At 42.5% G+C, this 19723-nt stretch overlaps 1 protein-coding gene across 9 annotated transcripts in view; it reads left to right on the top strand.

The window, feature by feature from the left end:
* The window catches only part of wnk1b (WNK lysine deficient protein kinase 1b), a 109138-nt gene extending 90056 nt beyond the window's left edge, over positions 1–19082 (top strand). For 2 of the 9 annotated variants that reach the window (XM_008299785.1, XM_008299792.1), the window contains 15 exons: positions 9–70; positions 407–463; positions 3049–3132; positions 3236–3272; positions 3360–3439; positions 3596–3880; positions 4023–4288; positions 4685–4760; positions 4856–4985; positions 5838–6035; positions 6380–6451; positions 9995–10036; positions 11544–11716; positions 12664–12720; positions 13337–19082. In XM_008299785.1, coding sequence (XP_008298007.1) covers positions 9–70; positions 407–463; positions 3049–3132; positions 3236–3272; positions 3360–3439; positions 3596–3880; positions 4023–4288; positions 4685–4760; positions 4856–4985; positions 5838–6035; positions 6380–6451; positions 9995–10036; positions 11544–11716; positions 12664–12720; positions 13337–13756 — 2039 coding nt within the window. In that variant the 3' untranslated portion in view covers positions 13757–19082. Of the gene's footprint in view, positions 1–8; positions 71–406; positions 464–3048; positions 3133–3235; positions 3273–3359; positions 3440–3595; positions 3881–4022; positions 4289–4684; positions 4761–4855; positions 4986–5621; positions 5771–5837; positions 6036–6379; positions 6452–9994; positions 10037–11543; positions 11717–12663; positions 12721–13336 lie in introns of those variants that run through there. The other 7 variants (XM_008299786.1, XM_008299788.1, XM_008299787.1 and 4 more) reach the window with 7 other exon arrangements.
* The last annotated feature ends 641 nt before the right edge of the window (positions 19083–19723 follow it).

Below are 19723 nucleotides of genomic sequence, written 5' to 3' on the forward strand. Positions count from 1 at the left end.
GTCTACAGTCATCCCTGCCTCATCCTTAGGCCAGACCACTCCATCCAAAACCCCCTTATCCAGGGTACCGGTGAGTTATACAGCACATAATATTGTTAGAGTTTTCCTTTCTTACATCTAGTTAATAGCATCATTTCTGTGTTTTTCTAGAGCCAGAGAGCATGTGCATGTTTGTAGGTGACACTGCCGAGCTAATTTACGCTGCTACACTTTTAATTATTAAGAAGTCACATGTAATCTAGTTTAGCAGCTACATCATGTTTCTGTCCACTTTCCTTATAAGTCATCTGGCATGGAAATTCCTTTTTTAACATTCTCCATAAAAATTTCTTGTAATCTCCTCTACAAACCTTCTCTGTTGTCTTTCTCCCACTCTGTCTTTTCAACACATCTTCTCTGGGATTAGGCCAGTTCTCCTCCTTCAGAACTCCTGCCATCCTTCCCTGGACCTTGTCTAATACAGGTGTTTTGTTTTTGTTTTTTTTTGCTCATTTTGTAAGCCCGCAATGCAGTTCTGTGTTAACAGAGCACTCGTTATGTTTATTAGCTTTTTGTTGTGTCTGTATCTGACCTAATTTGCATATGAGCTGTGTATAAATGGTGCTTCTGCTTAATTCCCTCCCTCTGAAGCTTGAATAATTTACTACTAAGAGGCAGTAATGCCTAACCTTATGTGACAAACCAGTGAAGGGAGACACAAAAACATCCAAATAAAAAAAGGCAGATGAGACATTAGATTTGTTCTCCATCATGAACCCAAGAGGATTTTCTCCATACAGAGACAGATAGCTGACAACTGAGCTGATAAGAGGGGGAAAAAGAAAACATGAAAAGAAAGCATTAAAAAAGAAATTACTTCGATTTAATTCTTACATAAAATATTACTGATATTTAAATAGGAGGTCAAAAGCACTGCATGAAACAGTGATCATGACAGAGAATCAGTGGGATGCAGATAGAAAGTTGCTGAGCATGTTAAAGAGAAAAAGGCAAAGCGAGTGGACAGGAAAAGAGCGACGCAGCAGTCGGACAGACAAACGCCTCTCAGCAGAGATGGTGAATTGATGTTAATTTCCAGACTGTTTTGTTGTGGCTGGCTGTGAACGCTGCGCTCTAAAAATAGACTTTCATTTTAACCAGAAGAGCACGACCGAACAGCGAGACACGAGTTGTAGCTCTTTTATGGAAAATCTGACCTGCCGAGCTGCACAACACTCACCTCTCGTCTCTTGCGTAACTCTCCGGGGCGAGACTTGTCCCGTTTGATTAAGATAATCCTGCCGTAGTCAAAGTTCACAAGGGATTCGATTTTAATGATTTATTTTTTAATTGCTGTTAAATTGCTCAAGAGAGTAAAAGGCTTTGCGCGCCCTCTACATCACCTTTCCCGTGTTTGTGTGTGTGTTGACGCAGGAGAGGGGTCTGATCTGGTGAAATCTTGAGGGTAAAGGCTTTTTTTTTCAGCTTCGGCTGAAATAACAGGCAAACACGTTTACATTGTGGGGTATGACAAAAAGAAATCAGAACTTTCGACTTTGAAATGTTCTAATTTGTGGGCTTTTTGCTCACTTTTGATCATGTCTTAAATTATGCATCTTGTTAGTAATTGGACCAAGAGATTTGGATTTAATGTTTGCATGAGTCTTTTACTCATCAATATTGAAGACGCCAACAATATGTAAAATATTAATTAAAAACTTATTTGTATAGCACCAAAACAGTGCTGCCAATTCCTTCACAGAGGAAAAACTATTTGAAACCTAATCCATCCATCCATTATCTATACACCGCTTAATCCTCACTAGGGTCATGGGGGGCTGGAGCCTATCCCAGCTGACTTAGGGTGAAGGCAGGGGACACCCTGGACAGGTCACCAGTCTATCACAGGGCCACACTTAGAGACAGACAACCAAGCACACTCACATTCACACCTACGGACAATTTAGAATCACCAATTAACCTCAACATGTTTTTGGACTGTGTGGGAGGAAGCCGGAGAACCCGGAGAGAACCCACGCTGCACAGAGAGAACATGTAGACGCAGAAAGATCCCACCGGAACACGAACCAGCGACCTTCTTGCTGCGAGGCAACAGTGCTACCAGCTGCACCACCTTGCATTAATTATTCAATAGCAACGCAGCAGATAAAAGTGCAGTGAATTAGACAAATAATAATAATGAAAAAAAAAGAAAATAATCACACAAACACGACAAGTGTTGCAGAAGCTCTGACTTGAATGAAAGGCTTTTAAAACATTTTCAAAGCCAAATTGTGAGACTTTTACATGTAAGAGAGTATTCTGGACTGTGGAATCGGGTTTCTGTTGCAACATTTTGGCACTGGTGCAGCGGTAGTGATGCTTTAATCACTAATGATTGAGTTTCTAAGGCTTAATAAAGGAGCGACCTCAGTGATGGAGGCAGAGTAGGATACAACAAGTAGGGGTATGATAAAATAAAACAGCTTAGAAGTATTCAAGAAAATCCTCTGATGCTCCAGAATAAAAAGAATCTTGTTGTTCTGAGGAATGATTACAGACTAAAATAAAAAAAATTTAAAAAGCGATGTCACCAGAATACATCGACAGTGTTTGTGTAATAGCTTGCTGTCAGAACTTAGAGACTAAAGTTCTGCACTGCAGGTTTAAGTAAAGATTCAAGAGATCTTCCTTATTCTGCCAGCCTCGCTTCTTCTGGGATGGAGTTGCAAAGCTGAAGTACCCAGCAGCAAAAGCTCTACAGATCTTTAAGTCAGTGAAGATCTGAGGTTGCTCTCCGGCTCACAGCAGAGCAGCTTTTCATCAATCTAACACGGAGCTAAATCATGGAGCGCTTTGCAAGAACCCTTAAAATCCGTCCTAAAACTGACTGATAACCAGCGGAGAGGCTAAAACTGGGGGGGCTTAGGGATCTTTCCTCTAGGAGTACATGTGCGCTTTGTGGCTGATCTGTGCTTATGCTGCGAATCTATTTTGGTCCAAGCTTGTGTGTGTTCTTGTTCATTTTTGTTTGCGTGTGTATAACAATACATCTGTCAATATGTTCAGTCCCAGCAGCCTCTGGAGGACCTGGATGCTCAGCTGAGGAGAGCCCTGAGTCCAGAGACTGTTCCTGTGAGTTTACACACACAGGTAAACACATGTTGATAGTTCAGTGTCAGATTAATAGAGTGTATTCATTCAACAAGACTGCTCAATTTCAACCAATATTCTGTTCTCTTTATGTTAACCACAGGCCTGTCATGGCAGCGTGCCTTCAGCAGGACAAACAAGTATGTGCATTAGACTTACTAAATCTCTTTGACTACTGTATGAATCAGTGTCTTTTGTCTAAAATGTATATATCATCCGCCCTCCAGTTCCCTTCTCACTGGAGGAAGAAGCTATGTCCTCTAAAGCTCCTCCTCCTGCACATGGTATTAAATTGGGAAGATTCCAGGTAAAATCTCCATAAATGAACACTAGATCCCAGCCTATAAAAGTGTAATTTTCACATCTTATTTTTGCTTCTAAAACTACAAGGTATATATGACATTTGTGGACTAGACCTGGATGTACAGTAAAGGAGAGCTGTGTCTTTTTTTTGCCTGCTCAGGTCTCTCTGGCTACTGAGGAACCTGCTGTCCAGCGCCCGGCCTGCACTGAATCTTCCTCCACCACCTCCTCCACCTCGTCTTCCTCCTCGTCATCCTCCAGTCTCTCCAGCCCGGAGAACACATTGCACAAAGACTCCTCGTCTCCTCTGAGAGGGGGAGGAGGACAAAGAGGAGACGTTGTGGATGGACCCCCTCAAAGGACTCCTGGAGGATCCCACCAGCCCTCGCCTTTCACCTCCCCTTGTCCCTCCCCGAAGCCCACCACTACCATCGGACGCTTCCAGGTACTTCTTGTTTCTAACTTCTTCGTTTCATCTCTCTTCTTTGCCTTTTTCCTCTATTTTTCCTTCCCTCTTCTTGCCGTCTTCTTTCATCCCACCTTGCATTTATTGATTATTTCATCCAGTATTCGCTCGTTCGTTTCAGGTCACCACCAACGCCGAGGCCCGCGTCGGTCGGTTCTCGGTCAGTCGAGCCCAGGAGCAGAGCCTCGAGCCCAGGCAGAGTCCACCCCCACCTGCTGCCAACGGACCCAGCGATCCCGGCCACGTTTTGACACCAGACTCCACCCACAAAGCCTCCCTGCCCAGCCTGAACAACAACTCCTTCAATAACTGCTACATGAGCAGCGACAACGACTCGGAGTTTGAGGATGAAGACTTCAAACGGGAAGTCAACCGCCTCAGAGAAAAGTAAATTATCCCCTCTTCTTAAAAAAGTCACAGAAAAGACGATTCAGTTTTCCTCTCGGCAGCTTCTTCGTTCCTCCGTCCATCTTCCTCTTCTTCAATAGCTGCTTTCAAGAGCTAGATTTTGCTGCCTTCTTTAGTCTCTTACTGCTACTCTTTTTTTTACCTCTCCTCATTTTCCCCTCAAGAATGAGGTTAACCACCCACTTTGCTTCATTACTTTTATTTCTCTTTCATCTTTTCTTGAAATAAGATGTTCAGTGCTTCCTAGGAAACTAGGCCCTCCTCCTCCTCCTCCTCCTCCTCCTCCTCTCTCGCTCACTTCTTGTTATTTATTTATTTCTTTTGCCTGTCACTACTTTATTCCTTAAATATTTTATCTCCCCTCTCCACCACCAGGCACATGCGTGAAATTCAGGCCCTCCATTCCCGCCAGAAGGAGGAAATAGACAGTCTGTTCACCAGGCTGGGAAAGGTAACTCATCTGAGTTACATTATACATTATATTACAATACAAGCAGCATACAGTGTGAAACACCTCTTCTTCTTCTTCGTCGGGTGTTGCTTCAGGTTCCTCCAGCTGCAGTGATCCCTCCAGTTATAGCCTTGACTGGTAGGAGGAGACGACCGGCCAAAAGCAAGTCATCCAAATCGTCCAGAACCAGCTCCACGCACGGCAGCAAGAGTCCGTTACAGCCAGGTAGGATCGCCTTTAAACATTTATATTAAAGGCTCAGTTCATCAAAATTTTACCAAAAAAAAAAACATGCTTTCTCGGTTGGCTTAGTAGTATCAAGTCATGCGGCTACTTTAAGATTCCTTCTGATAAAATACATCAGAGGTGACTGGAGTTCATTTTTGGGCGGGATTCATGGCACTAAAACTGACAACAGTATCCTGGTTACTCAGGAGCAGACCTGATGATTCGTTCAGTTTTCATATTGTACCATCAAATCAATTTAACCAGTACCTTATTGTGAACAATTGGACGACAACCTGCTACTGCAAAGATGCAATTTAACAAAAAATGATCACAAATTTAATTCCAGTCACCTCCCTAATACCTACACAAACTAAACCAAAACTTTAAAAGAAACCAACAGAGAGAGACAAAAGTTTTTTTCTGTAATTTGGTTGAACTGACTCTTTAATCCTGCATAAACAGAAACTCTCAACAACAATGCTCACCTTAATCATGATCCCTCAGTCCACTACAGCCTGACTGATCCACAACATTTAGTCTAACGTCACACCCTCTCTGTGTTTATGCATCTGTGTGCACATATATGTATGTGTGTGTGTTTGTTTATCTGCTTGTGGGTGAACGCTGAATCAGGCTCGGAGCTGGAAAATTTCTGACAGCTTTCCCCCATCTGTTTCTTTCTCTGTGTGTCTCGGGGTGTCTGTTGTAAATGTCTGGGGGGCATCGACGGGTCTCTTTATCTGTCCATCATCCTTACGCGTGTGTTTGTGTTTGTGTGTATGTGTGTGTGCTTTCTGCGTTTGTTCCCGCCCTGTCCTCTCCTGCCCATGCCTTGTGTGCTATCTCCAGGCAGCACTTTATCCGCCCAGAGCGTCCCGACTATGTACCCCGGCCAGCTGGCTCTGCTGGCCCCGGGAGGACTAGCCGACTCAGCCAGCAGCACCCTGCTCCAGCCTCTCAAACCCTCTCCCTCCAGCGACAACCTGTGTTCGGCGTACACCAGCGAGGCGGCGCTCTCCGTGCCCAGCCTGTGCGCTCCCACCCCAGGTAGGCACCGAGAGGCTGCAGCATCACATCCCCATGACTTAAGCACAGAACAGGTCACTGTATGATCCACATGAAGACACATGCATGCACTTCTTGTCACTCTCCTCACATCTTTCTTGGTCCTTCTCTCTCTATTGAACACTGTGATGGCTAACTCACTCTTTTCTGTGGATTCTTCAATTGTGTCTCTTTTCTCCCCTCTCATCTGCTCCTCTTCTGTCTTCCTCCTGTCACGTCTTGTCCCTTCGTTCCTCTTTGTCTCATCTTCTTTCCTTTCATGCTCCTCACCTCTCTCCTCTTCACTCTCCTTCCCTGTTCCCTCATCTTCTCCTCCCTCTCTTCAGGCTGTGTAAAGTTCAGCTGGGGTTCGGAGCGTTTGGCCTTCAAGCCTGGCGGCAGGAGGACGCGCTTTCTGAGTACGCCCTGCTTGGCTCTTTGTGTGTAACGCTTTATTTCTTTGCTCTTCTCCTTTACCCTTACTTACTTTGGGTTCTATTTGTTTTACTCCTATATCCGTCAAGTCACGGTCATCCTGTCTTCCTGTGGGTTTTTCTTCTTTGATGGAGGAAGACCCTCTGCTTGAGATATCACCAGTGTCCTGCAGAAATCTGATGAATCGAGACACAAAAAAGAAAGTTAACCTTTTACGAATTAGCAGAAAAGCATTTATTTCTATTATATTTATATGTATATACTTATATTTCTTATCAGCTGAGCGTGCTCGCTCCTATTTATACACACAAGTATTTCAGTACTTTGCTTAAAATGACGAGCCAAACCACATTTTTATCCTTAATCAAGGCCTTAAATATGCGGTCTGCTTATTTATTTACGTACATCCTTATTGTGTATGTTTAGAAAGCTACACAAGAACAGAAGAGAGAAGTTTGTAGCTACAGAAGAAGTGGAAAATCAGAGATAAGAGCTGCAGGACACAAAATGTTAAAACAATGATAGTGATAGTTCATGCATCCTCACTTTAATCTTTGCTGCTTTCTTTCTTTCTTTCTTTCTTTCTTTCTTTCTTTCTTTCTTTCTTTCTTTCTTTCTTTCAACATAGTCTTCCAAGTCATCTCTAAACATCACATTCACTGCTGACCTTGTGTATTTCTGGCTGCAGACAATAATCTAATCACCGTTTAATCATAGGAAGGACACAGAAAATTCTTTGCTGTCTGAAGGTACACTGTAAAAGGCTCTGAATAGAAAGCTCTGTTAGAGCCATTTATGTCATAACCGCTTAGCTTTTTGTGATAAGGACATGTACTTAGAAAAATATTGCCATACCCTTGTGTTATTATATAATAATAATAATACTATAATTATACTGTTCCTCATCTAATTAGTACTGGTAATTTAATAGAGGCTGCATTTCCTGTGAGTTGCCTCTATATGCATTATTTCCCTTCCAGCTAACAAATACCATATAGCCTGTCTGTAAAATATGTTTTAATTTAAAACCAACACATCCAACACAGCACATCACCAGCAGACGTGCTGAATTGTTCACAGGACTGACAGAGCAGCAGATCAGTTAATGTAACAGATAACTTAATTACAACATGCCCTTAAACACAAGTCAAAGAAGTGTGATTCATGTGGGGAAAACAAACCATTTGTACCACTGCAGTTTCATGAGGCAATTAAAGGCGACAATAGCTGTTTAATTTGGCTTCGTCTTTTTAGCTAACTTACCAATGAGGGCAATATTTCTAGCAGAAGCTGCTAAAATCAGATGCTTACAAGTGTGCAGATCAGCAATACCAATGATCAACTGAATTCCCTCAGAATAAGTGACATTGGGTGATAAAAGTGCTGCTGCACTTGGCTGCACTTGTCTTGGAAGAGTTTTTGTCAGCTGCAGTGTGATGTGTGAAGGTGGAGAGACGCAAACTTTCATGAAGTGCTCCTCCACTTCTGGTTGGATATGAAAACACGCTGCGGAGCTCATTTTAACTCCTATTTTCAGATTTTTCTGTTTTTCTTTTTAAATTAAAGGGAAAAAGGTTATATTATGTATTATTCTATTACTTATCCTGATATTTTAGGTTTCTGCTGTGCTGTTGTTTCAGTGTCAGTTATCAAAGTCATCATCTGGGTATTGTTACAACTCTACATGTGCCTTATCACAACGCAGCAGCTGTGGTTTTGACATAAAAATCCAGTGTATCAACAAGCAGCAACAGTGACAGGGCCTCTTATCTTGTCTTACTTCTAATCCTTGTTTCAGTTCTAGTTTATTCGACAACACACACGGTTAGTAGTAGTAACAGCAAGTGCAGTTTAATACTTTACAAAGCAGCTGCTTTCTCAGATCACAGTGCAACCAAACAAACTCATGCTTTTGTTGTAAAAATCCTTTTTTTTTCTTCTCCGTAATGCCATGAGCAACCGCAATCTGATTTTACGCTGCTACTTGTGCCAAGTGCAGCTTTTCACATGCCAGCGGGGCGCAGCGAGCTTGATTATCTTGCCGAGGACTCGGAGTTGTGCAGCTCGTCCCCTGCAGCTCTTCATCTAACACCTCACTGTCGCTGCTCTTTCCAGTTACTGCGTCCAAAAATTCCATCACGCCCCGCTGTATTTAAAACAAAGCCGGCAACATAAACAAAACACAGGAAATGATCATTGTCCTATTTTATGAAAATCAAAAGGATTACAAATTTATTTCCAATCCATTAGTGCAGCACAAATGAAAATGACAGCATGAGCAAGTTAAGTCTTTAGGAAAGCTGAGGAATGGTGGGGAAAATCGTCACAGCAGCTGTACATTTACATTAGAGCCATTTAACTAATCCCTCGTCACTGTTAACGATCATGTTGGCAGACTCTGTCATCAGAGATTTGCTCCATACGCTACATATCATCTCATACGTTAGACACAGATGATACAGTTTTGTCCGTCTGCATTTAAAATCCCGACTGCTTCTGGTTTTAACCTTTGTCTGTGTGAAATAAAGCAGACTAACAAGGAAGGACAAGTTGCGACCCGATGACTTGAGCTTTCTGTCATACAGTTTGGTTTTTAATAGGAAATGTATTGTTTTTTTTAATTAAACTTTATTAATTGATTAGGCAATTACGGTTCTGTTTGTTTATAATTTACCCATACTTGAGGAAGTGTTGAAATGTTTTGTGCTTGATGAAGAGATGTTTATGAACCCTCTGCAGCTCAAACCCCTTCTCTCCCCTCCTATTTTCCCCCTTCCTCACTCTTTGTCCTCACCTCCTCTCTCCCCCACCTGTCTCCCCCCCACCCTGCCACTGCACCACCAGGAGGGGAGAGAGACAGACCTGGGTCTTAGTGGTCTTAACCTTCTCCTTGTTCTTTAACAGGTAGCTTAGGAGGAAAATCAAATGAAAAAGCCATTCATTCGGTTTGAATCAAATCTGAGATGTGGGCAGCAGTTTAGAGGTCGCTTTTAATTATTTGTCATGTCGGACCCAGTTCTGGCACCTGTGAGCTGTAGAGAGGACTCAGAACCACGTGTTGGCTACCCCCAAAAGCATCTTAAAGCCACAGTGCACAGGCAAGACGGGTTCGGTGGCGTCACATTGTTGCTGAAAGCAAAGCGGCGTTTAGAGCTTGTAGTTGGTCTGTTTCTCCTCCGCTAACTGTCAGCCGAGCGGGCTTCAATTCAGCGTCTGCACTGTCTCAAAAGGTTGCTAATGTAACTTGGCTTTGTCAAAAAAAAACATCTTTTCTGTTTATTTGGCTAAAGATGGAAAGCTCGACTTGGCGTTAGCCCTCATAGCGCAGTTTGGTTTTCATTCGGGGGTCACTTTGCACTGTTTTAAGATGTTATTGGGCAGCTCAACCCCTAAAGTCTTGCTTATCGACTCCTCCAAGTTGAAATAATCCTACTCAGATGCATTGTGTTGTGGTTGTCGGGTGTTGTGGGCGGGGTCTAACTCTGACTCTCTCCCAATCCTCCAATTGTTGTCTTCCGGCCGCACAGGGAAGATGGTGAAAAAAGTCTGCCCCTGCAACCAGCTCTGTAGTAACTATCTCTCTTTTTGGTCTTTCCTCCCTCCATCCTCCTCCTCCATCCTTGCACCCGCTCTCCAACGCTTCCTTCCCTCCCTGACACCCTGTAGAAGTCCTGGCAGATTTTAGATCAGTTCAGTTATTTCAGCTGCTGAAGATGAACTTTGTAGTTTCAATTTTTTTGGGTGAAGCTGTTTGAGGGCTGAAATGACTGAAATGACCAGCATGCACCTGCAAGCTCTCCCACACAAACACACGCCAAACACTCACTAACTCACCTGAACAGCTGTTTGCCACTTTGCCCTCCACCTCCCTCCCCCTTTTTCCTCTCCTCCCTCATCACGGCTTGTGGTCTAGACTACATTGACCAGAATTCCATGCTGCTGCAGTCAGTCATGACTCAGCGTCTCCTCATTCTTATTTTCCTCCATTTTGTTTAGCATGACATGACAGTTTTTTTGTCAGACCAACTGTCTGACTTCCTTTTTTTTTTTCTGGATAGTCCCTGCATATTATGTCTCTTCTCATATACTGTCTGATGTAAACAAATCATGTAAATATTCCTACATGAGCTCATTTTGCCGGTATGGTTGTGGGTTCATTGTCTCTCCAGAGGGAGCTTCATGTATTTATTATGTGGATTTGAGGTACTGTGCATCAAGAGTAGTTAAAAAAAATGTAAGAAAACAAGTTACAACAAATTAAATACAAATATAAATGATTAACTATTAATCCATGTACTTCCTCTGTCTCTGGGCTAAATTGTTTGATAAATCTATATTTTTAAGTCTCATATATTCTAAGGGGCTAGTTTATTGCAGCAAAGCCTGTAATTCTAGATCATTTAAGTATTATGTTTTTAGACAAAATCTGAACCAGCAGAGAGTTTTTAGTGTCCCAAAGCAAACAGCTGAGGTAATATTCTAAGGCACTAAGATGAAAAACTGCATTCATGGAACAAAGTGAAGGTATCATATGATATATAACATGTGTTTAGCCTTTAACAGTCCCTATACATCCCTCTATATTCACGCAGGAAGCCTGGCCAGTTTGCAGTGTGTGATTTTATTTTTTTTTCTGCCATGGATAAGTGTGATGCTGTGAAAAAAGCATACTAGCTGCTGATGCAGAGCTTTAGTGCCACCTAGAGGTCAAGAAGTGAATTACTGCAGGACTCACTGAGCTGGCTTCTGTCATGTGGGAGTGTTTTGAAGGAGAATGCTGCTTTACAGATTACCCACTGATATCCATATTATCATATGAGCAACACCAGCAGGTTCAGCATTTACTTTGCAACGATGCTCTTGTGTCATAATTTTACCTCATTATTTCCATCATCAGAACTAAACTGTGCAATTCTGTGACCATAACATGCTGACCTGCCCTAAAACTCTGACCCTTTTCAAGGGTCTGCATTCACATTCATTCAGATAACATCACCTCCATGTCAGCGTTGGAACAATATCTCACATCTCTTGCTCTTCTTCCTCCCTCCTTCTTCTGTCTCTGCTGCCTCACAGGGACTAACAGCACCAACGCAGTGAGCGGTTCAGGCGGTTTGGGTCAGAGCCAAGGGGGCTCTCAGTGCCTGCCGACCAGCATGTCGGCCCCCCACCAGAGGAAAGGAACCTTCACCGACGACCTTCACAAGCTGGTGGACAACTGGGCCCGAGACGCCATGAACCTCTCACAGGTTTCGCTGCTGTTTTATGATTCATCTCACCAAAGCTGTTATGACACAGAACAGGCTCTTTCAACAATGACTCACCGGCTCCCTGTAATTCGTTTATGAAGACAGCTAGAGGAAAGAATCTCAAACCTAATGTGTTGAAAGCAAAAGTGGATGGTGGGATAAACAGACCTCAGCTGAGGGCCTTCTGGCATTTGGTTGCTTTCAAAACATCTATTAGGTTCTGTGTCCATTTGGCACATCGAGTGTTTAGATTTTCCCAAACTCCAAAATCAGTTTTTCTGCATTTTTTGTTCTACAACAAGCAGAACATTAGCTGATGTTGACCACAGCTGATTTTTTTTTTTTTTAATGTCTGGCAGTACAGCAGTAGAGATCTGCCACTGAGGTTTTTGATCCTAAGTTGAGTCATCAAGTTAGTCTGTTAACTGGTAAACATCTCTCACTTTTGTTTAACTTTCTGAAACCCAAGCAGAGTCTGGGCATTTTTTCACTCCTGTCACATTTTTACTCACTGTGGGCTCATTTTTCACTGCAGTATGAAGTCCAGCACCTCTACAGAGACAACGCAACCGTGGCTACAAGTGTGGAGAACTCAGAAATGTTTTCTGTGCACTATGAAACAGTTATAATGCCATAAGTCATAACAAAAGGGCGTTTGTCAGCAGGTGTTACCAATGCTGTGAAAAAAATATGATTCTTCAAATTACATTCATATTTTATTTCTTACATTTAATTTGTTTCCATATTTGGCTCCTGTCTGTTTTGTGTCAACACAGCCTGCAGTTCAGCTGTATAGTACTTGAATTTTTATCAAAAAATGTTTACATTTCTACCTTTAAAGTCAAAGTCATCAGAGTGCTAACTGTCAGACGTAACCCAGAGCTACAGTTTGGTCTTTATTAGCATTTCAAAAATGTGTTGTAATGAATGATTGTGTTCTTTTTTAGGGTAAAAGGAGTGCCAAACAGCTGCAGCAGGCCCCGACGCAGGGACACAGCTACGAGGTTAGCACAGAAACACGTCACATCATTTCTGGACCACCTGTTGCTTCTGTAATAATATCAAATGGCTCCATTGTTCTGTGTCAAAAATAGTTTTTTAGTAGTTTGATTAAACGCAGCTTTATTTGAGATCGTGTGCCATGTGAGAACAACACACATTTAAAGAATAAAGATCTTAAAATTAGCTTTTGAAGAAGATCCCCTCCTGTAGACAGGCCTACAGGTTAAGCTGTTCATTTGATGTTGTTCGTTGGAAGTATAAGATCCTGAACAAACTTGCCAATTATTTAAAAACTGGAACCTGCTGACATGAGGCAAACCCGGGACTTTGCATGTCTGGGACTCTGGGGTTAGTGTCTGCTTCTCTGGTTAGGTCCAGCTAGTCCAGCTTTGCCAAGAACGTTTGTTCAGAAATGTCATCTTGTGTGTATCAGACGAATTTGGATAAACACATTAAGGTATTAGTTTGCTTTCCTCAGTGATGAATGGTTTCAGAATGTAGATCGCATTTTTAAAATCTTGTTTTTATCTCCTCAGACATTAGGAGGAAACAAATATCACATTAGAATCTATGCTTGTGTTCACATGAATGAAACATATTCTCTCTTCCCTCCTGCAGGTGATCCAGTCAGCCAGTCTGGGCAGGAAGTACTCAGCTCCCAGTCAGCTCTGTCCCAGCAGCATAGGTGGTTCAGCCCACCTCCCCACAAACCCCACCACCGCTACCTCTCTGGCCGCCCGCAAGGGCTCCTTATGCCACCCTCCTGCCTCCTCCACTCCATCCCAACCCCCCCAGTTCATCCACTACACCCCCACCTCTGCCTATAGCGCACAATGGTCCGGTCCGGCTCACAGCCTGTCGACGCCACACCAGGCACCGACGCAGCCTCTGCTGGTCAGCACCTCCCAGCCCCTGGGCCCCTACCCCACTCCACAGGGCCAGATTCCCGGGCAGGGGCCGCTGCAGGCTTTCCATCTGACCAACACTCTGCAGAAGTCCGTCAGCAACCCAGGAGGACCCAACTTGAGGACCACGTAGGGTTTGGAGTGAGGGTTGGCGTGAAACGCGGCCCGACTGGACTGGTGCTGAGCGGAGAGTGGATCGACTGGAGAGAGCAGAAGAACTGAAGGAGAGTTTGAAATGTTGGTGGCTGTTCAAGAGGCGAGAAGAAATCAGGAAATGCAATCTCAGCTCTGCTTCCATCACTGTGTGGGAAGCTGTCACAGACACACGACCTCCCTCTCCGCTGTGGGCTCGTGACAGCTCGCCAAATGATCAAGGATAAAGGAAAAGACTCATCAGTGCAATGTTAAACGGCCAAAGAGGTTCTGACAGGGTTGCAGGATTGTTGTCAGCGACTGTTTGCGTGTGAGATGTTGTTTATGGGCACTTACGGCTGGGTCACACTTGTTCCATTTCATGCTCTAGCTGAGCGCGTGCATGACGGGGCAGCAGTTATTAGCTCGATGGTGGTGGGAAGACATTACATCAGGGCTGAGGAGGAGGAGGAGGAGGAGGAGTGTGGTGGCCAGCTTTTACAAACCTTTGCCCTTCTGTCCACGCAGCTCCTCTTAATAACTTCTTATTGGTACAGATTTTAGTGGGAAGAGCTGGTTGTTGCCTCTGCTATCTGTGTGCATCCAGTCTTTGCAGCACAGCAGCTTTCTTTGCTTATCACAACAACATGCTGTAGTCTTAGATCGACTTGAAAAGGCTCTCAAAGACGACAGAAACATGCAACAATGCGGCGTTTCCACTAAATTTAAGGAGGAAGCTGGTGGACGAGCGTGGCCTTGCTTCGGTGTAATCAAACACAGGCAGTGGATACAAGGAAAGACGCACATAAAAGCTTTGTTATCAGGTAAAGGCAGAAAAGACGAGGGTTTATTATTTAGCTCATCGTAGGATGGTTTCCATTAAAAGCACAAAGAACAAATCCAACAGTTGCATACTGAGAACAGGTGTAGCCCAGCGCTCTGTGGGGTTGTGACTTGACAGCTTCTCCTCTGTTACCTTCTGTGTCTTGTTTTTCCCCTCGATCTGACAAACTATTCAAACAGACAGAGAGAGACGGAGGAAGGGAAGCGGTCGAAGAGGAGTGTTTGTATTAAATAACAGTCAAACGCCTCATCTGTTTCCTGTTGCGCCGCTCGCTTCAGGAACGTGACTGATGCTCCCGACGCCTCCTCGCGAATCACGACTCCACCTCTTCCTCCGTCCCTCTCTTCACCTCTCTGTTGCCATTTGAAGCAATAACAGCAGAAACCTTTTAGAGGAGAGAAGGAAAAAAAAAGAACAACAAAAAAAAAAAAACGCCCGAACACGAGAGAACTCAGCGTGCAAAAGTGGCCTTGTTATCAGAATAATATCAGAGTCCTTGTACAGTTTGTGTCTGTTTATTTTTTAGAATGTCAGCTATGATGATTCCATTTTGTTGCTCATTTTGGTTTTGTTGTTTTTTTGTTTTTTTTGCTTGCTGCTGCCCCCAGCTAGCAATCTGACACACACACACATACACACACACACTCGCACAATGCACATACCTGCAGACACACACGGATCATGTAAATACACTCACACGGCGTCGGAGGCGTAGCAGCTGTTTAACCGTCTTAGACTCATAGACTATGCCTCAGTTTTTCTTAGTGTCATGACTAGGTTGGATTTCAACGTTTGGGTTGAAATGATTGCAATGTACATTATTATCATAATTATTGTTGTTAATGATTATTATTCTATTTAAAAAGAAACAAAAACAAAAACGTGTTCTGTCAAATGGACCTGTTCTACGTGCACATCGGCGCACGATGTGGAGACACTGTGATTCTTGTTGTTTGTTCTTAGCAAATGTTGTTGGACGACATTAGTTTTAGGGTGAAATGTCACGAATTTAAAAACAAAAAAAAAAAAATTAAAAACACAAAAAGCGTACAGAGAACAGTTTGGGGTCCTTTCGCTTTCAATTCAGTCTTTTTTTTTTTTTTTTTTTTTGCATCAATATGTGAAAAATCCAACACCCCTCTTTTTCAATAAGCGTCCTTCCATCCATTTAGCGAGGACACACTTCAGAACCGATGCCTTACCTACAACTAATCAACCACAGTTTCAGTTCACCTTCGGAACCGATTGAATTGAAAGTCGAAACCGACCTCCAAGCCTGAGTGTAAAGACAAAAACCGGAGTGAACGGCAGGATAGTTGATATTTAGATAATAAAGTAAAGCTAGCTATTTTTTTCTTAATACAGTACTTATATATCAGACACTTTAAATAGCCCTCCTCTTCCCTTTCTCCCCCCGGTTTTGTTAGATGAATGTGAATGTATAAACCAATGGTGTCCATTTTAATGTACTTGAAAAACAAAAAAACTCTTTTGTCTTTTTATTTTCCGCCTGTCTTCGCTTCTCCTGACCCCTCCGCCGCCCTTAGAGCCTCCGCTGAACGCTGGAGGTATTTACTAGTGCCTTGCATCCTTCCTGTTGCTTCTCTGTTCGGGGGGTCGAGGACTTGGGTTTAAAAGTAAGCACATTTAACAGGACGTGTGCGGCATATCGAGGTGTCACTTTGGAGTTAGATTGTAATAACGGCATGTGTGTGCTGAGGCTGGTTTGTGGTTAATTCTCTTGAGTGTGTTTTCCGCAAAATGCAAAAAAAAAAAAAAAAACTTGAACTCACTCCCAAATTGACCGTGAAAAATAACCCAACTGGGCTGATAGGAAGATGAATTGACCCTTCGAGCCGAAAGGATTGACCTCTGAAGATTGGAAAAGGCTACCGTTTGACATCAGTGTTGTTTCTATTGCTGTATTTTCTCAGTTTTAAGGAGGGAGTTATTGACGATTGTATCTGAAGCTTGGACCACTCTGTACTTAAGAGGCGCCGACCTGGGTGCAGCATACAGTCAGGACAGGATGGTGCAGTGGGATAACATTATTTTTTAGTGGAATACAGATTTTATAAGATTTTCCTGTGAGATTAGCTAAAATCAAAAGTCGAGCCCATCCAGTTTATTGATGCAATATCGGCCTGTCGCTGATAAATTAGCATCAATATTGTCCAATACACTTTCTTTTACAGAACATAATACAGAAAACGCTCCTTGGGATAATTCTGAATTGTTGTCATAGTTTGTCCAGTAGAGCAGCTCCATTGTTTTCAATTCTCAGCACGGTCTGCAGCACATGTAGCAGAGCAGTTGGCGGTGCCGAGTCGAGCCCTGTCCTCTTGGTAAGTTGCTAACTAGTTTTTGAAAGTCATTGCTGAGAGTTAATAAATAATGACTCCATCATTTTCCTTTTTCAGTACATCTCCAACATACTCGATGTATGTTTAGGAAGAATAGATATCAATATCAGAACTTCTTATTCCCTAAGACCTCTCCCATAGCTCGCAGAAATCTGGTGTCAGCTGAAGTGGGTTTAAGGAGAATCACAGTGCTGGGTTGTGAAATAGCCTCAGTGCTGTGGCCTCTGGAGTTTCTTTGCCTGGTTTTGCGCACAACAGTATTGTCATTCAGTAAACAGAAGGATGACTAAATAACCAGCAGTCAGTGTTTAAAAAATGTAACGCTCATAAATCCAGCTAAGCTGCTCTATCGTGACTGCTGGGGAGCGCTTTGACAACAGATTCAGATTTAAAGTTACCAAATCTTTAATGGTGCACATAAATACTGTGTGTGACAAACCAGTAAGAAAGCAAATATGGACACCTGTCTAGTAGAATGAGCAAAACTGGCTTAAAATTGTGTTTTTATTTAATAACCCACCATTCGTAGTGAAAAAATTAAAAACTGGTGGAAAATTGTTCAAAGTGTCAAGAGCAGCATAAAAACGTTGAGGCAAACCTTTCTAGCAGCCCATTATATTATCATCCCACTGGAAAAGATGGACTCGTAGCTGCACACTTGGAGGTTGAACAGAATTGATTCATAGAAACGACTTTGTAGACCAAAAATCGAAGCTTTAACAAACATTTGAATGTGAGGGCATCGCAGCGTCGCCGGTGGCTACGATGATTCAGCCGGCGGTTAAAACGATGGAGCTGATTGTGATAATGGATCCAAGGCCTTTGACGCCCTTTTTCTTCTTTTCATTTGTCGGCGCAAATGAAACCCATCTGGTACAAACTTCACTCAAAAAGCGTATTTTTTTGCGTTGAATGGATGTTTCTGAATTTATCTAAAAAAAAATGTTACTTTGTAAAGTTTGTATAAAAATAATTTGCTTTTGCCAGTTTCTTTGTGATATTTCTTCATTTCTCACAGACGATAATGCAACATTTTAACTACTAGGCAAGTTTGGTTGAAGCTGTGAATAATCATTGAGCCACTTTGCTTTAGCGTTCTGTCTTTAATGATGATGATGCCGCCGACTCAGTGCCATGTGACCTTTAAGTTCATCGGTGAAGTGGAAACATCGGAAAGAAAACAGCGTATTTACCTGCTTTTGGGATTTTCACTTTGCACCAAGCCTCAAAAGATCTCCACATTTGAAGCTTGATGATATTTTGCTGTGTCTATACTACATAAGTACAGAGAAAAGAATACCTACTGTGCAATCGCTTGCAATGCAATATTAACAAAGTGACGGTATGCTATGGAGCTCTGAGGTTACAGTGAGGTTTGGGTTCTGTTATTGTGAAGAGCTTTAGTGGAGGAATGGCTGTGAAAGGGTTTCCCAGTACAACGAGGTGAAGTTAAAGTAGGATTCAGTTTCTGGTGACACACACACACACACACGGTTGTAGCATTTAACTCACTTTCATTCTATCTGTAGTTTCTGTTCTCCAGTGTTTTGCCTGTTCAGGACTCGCTGACCCTTTATGCTTCTTACTGTTGAAGTGCCCACATGGAGAGAATTTTTTTTAAAAGCCTTTCAGTGCACCAACAAACATTCAGATTCACTGCATCTCTCGCTGATTTACGTCGCTTGCTCCTGTGAAATGATGTCTGTAGTGCGGCAACAGTTTCTCAGACTGTTACTGAAACCTTTTTTTTTTTGCTTCCGGTCCGTCTGATGCTCTCACCTTTTATTTTTAACTCTCACTTGTTTTATGTGCCGTTTTAATGTTTCTAACAGCACCTAATTTAATTCAGTGGTTTCCTTTTTCTGTATCGTGGTTGACATTGTACAAAAGTGGTTGGATTTAAATATGAATAAAAAAAACAAAACAATGGATGAATGAATGAAAGAAAAACAAAAAATACATGTAGGGAGTCATCGGCAGCCTTTAACGGTATGTTTTGCACTAAGTATAGAGTGTTCAAGCTTCATATTAAAAACAAAACTTTGCGCTTTGCGCTACAATACAATGAAATTTGTTACTTTATTTGTAAAAACTTAATAAATAAAAGTTGTTTAAATGAATGGGAAGTGACTGGAGTTTTCTCTGCTGCTTGTTGTGTTTTCATGTCAACATGCAGGTCAACGTGGAGCAACTTCAGAAAACGGTAGATGCACAAACACAGCCAATGACTCTAACAGACTGCTGAGGTCGTAGCAGGACAGACAGTATTTCATGAGATTGTGTTGTAATATTTTTGTGGTATTCTATGTTGCTGTGATGTGTTTTTAGACTGTCTGAGGTCTGCATGTTCACCTGTTACAATTACAACACCATCACTGAGGGATTTCTATTGGAACTGACCACTTTCATTTTACATCTGAGCTACATTCATGCCTGTAGCCAGCAACTGTTGAGCCCAAAAGTATTCATACCCCTGCCAAGTTTTGACTTATAGTAATGTTTTATTTGACCAGTTGGTTTTTTCAGGTTGGAAATGAGACATTCAGCTGACAAGACGGTAAGACATTGTCAGTAATGACTTTTTTTTTCTTACATTTGTACATACAAATGTCATAAACAACATTATTTATTTGTTTTTGGTTCTCAAATTCAGGCTATTTTACACTGAACAAAAATATAAACTCAAGGCCAACCTAAGGCACACCTGTGCAAGAATCATGCTGTCCAACCAGCATCTTGATATGCCACACCGGATGGATGG

Source organism: Stegastes partitus, unplaced genomic scaffold, assembly GCF_000690725.1.
Source record: "Stegastes partitus isolate 25-593 unplaced genomic scaffold, Stegastes_partitus-1.0.2 Scaffold1462, whole genome shotgun sequence".
Lineage (NCBI taxonomy): Eukaryota > Metazoa > Chordata > Actinopteri > Pomacentridae > Stegastes > Stegastes partitus.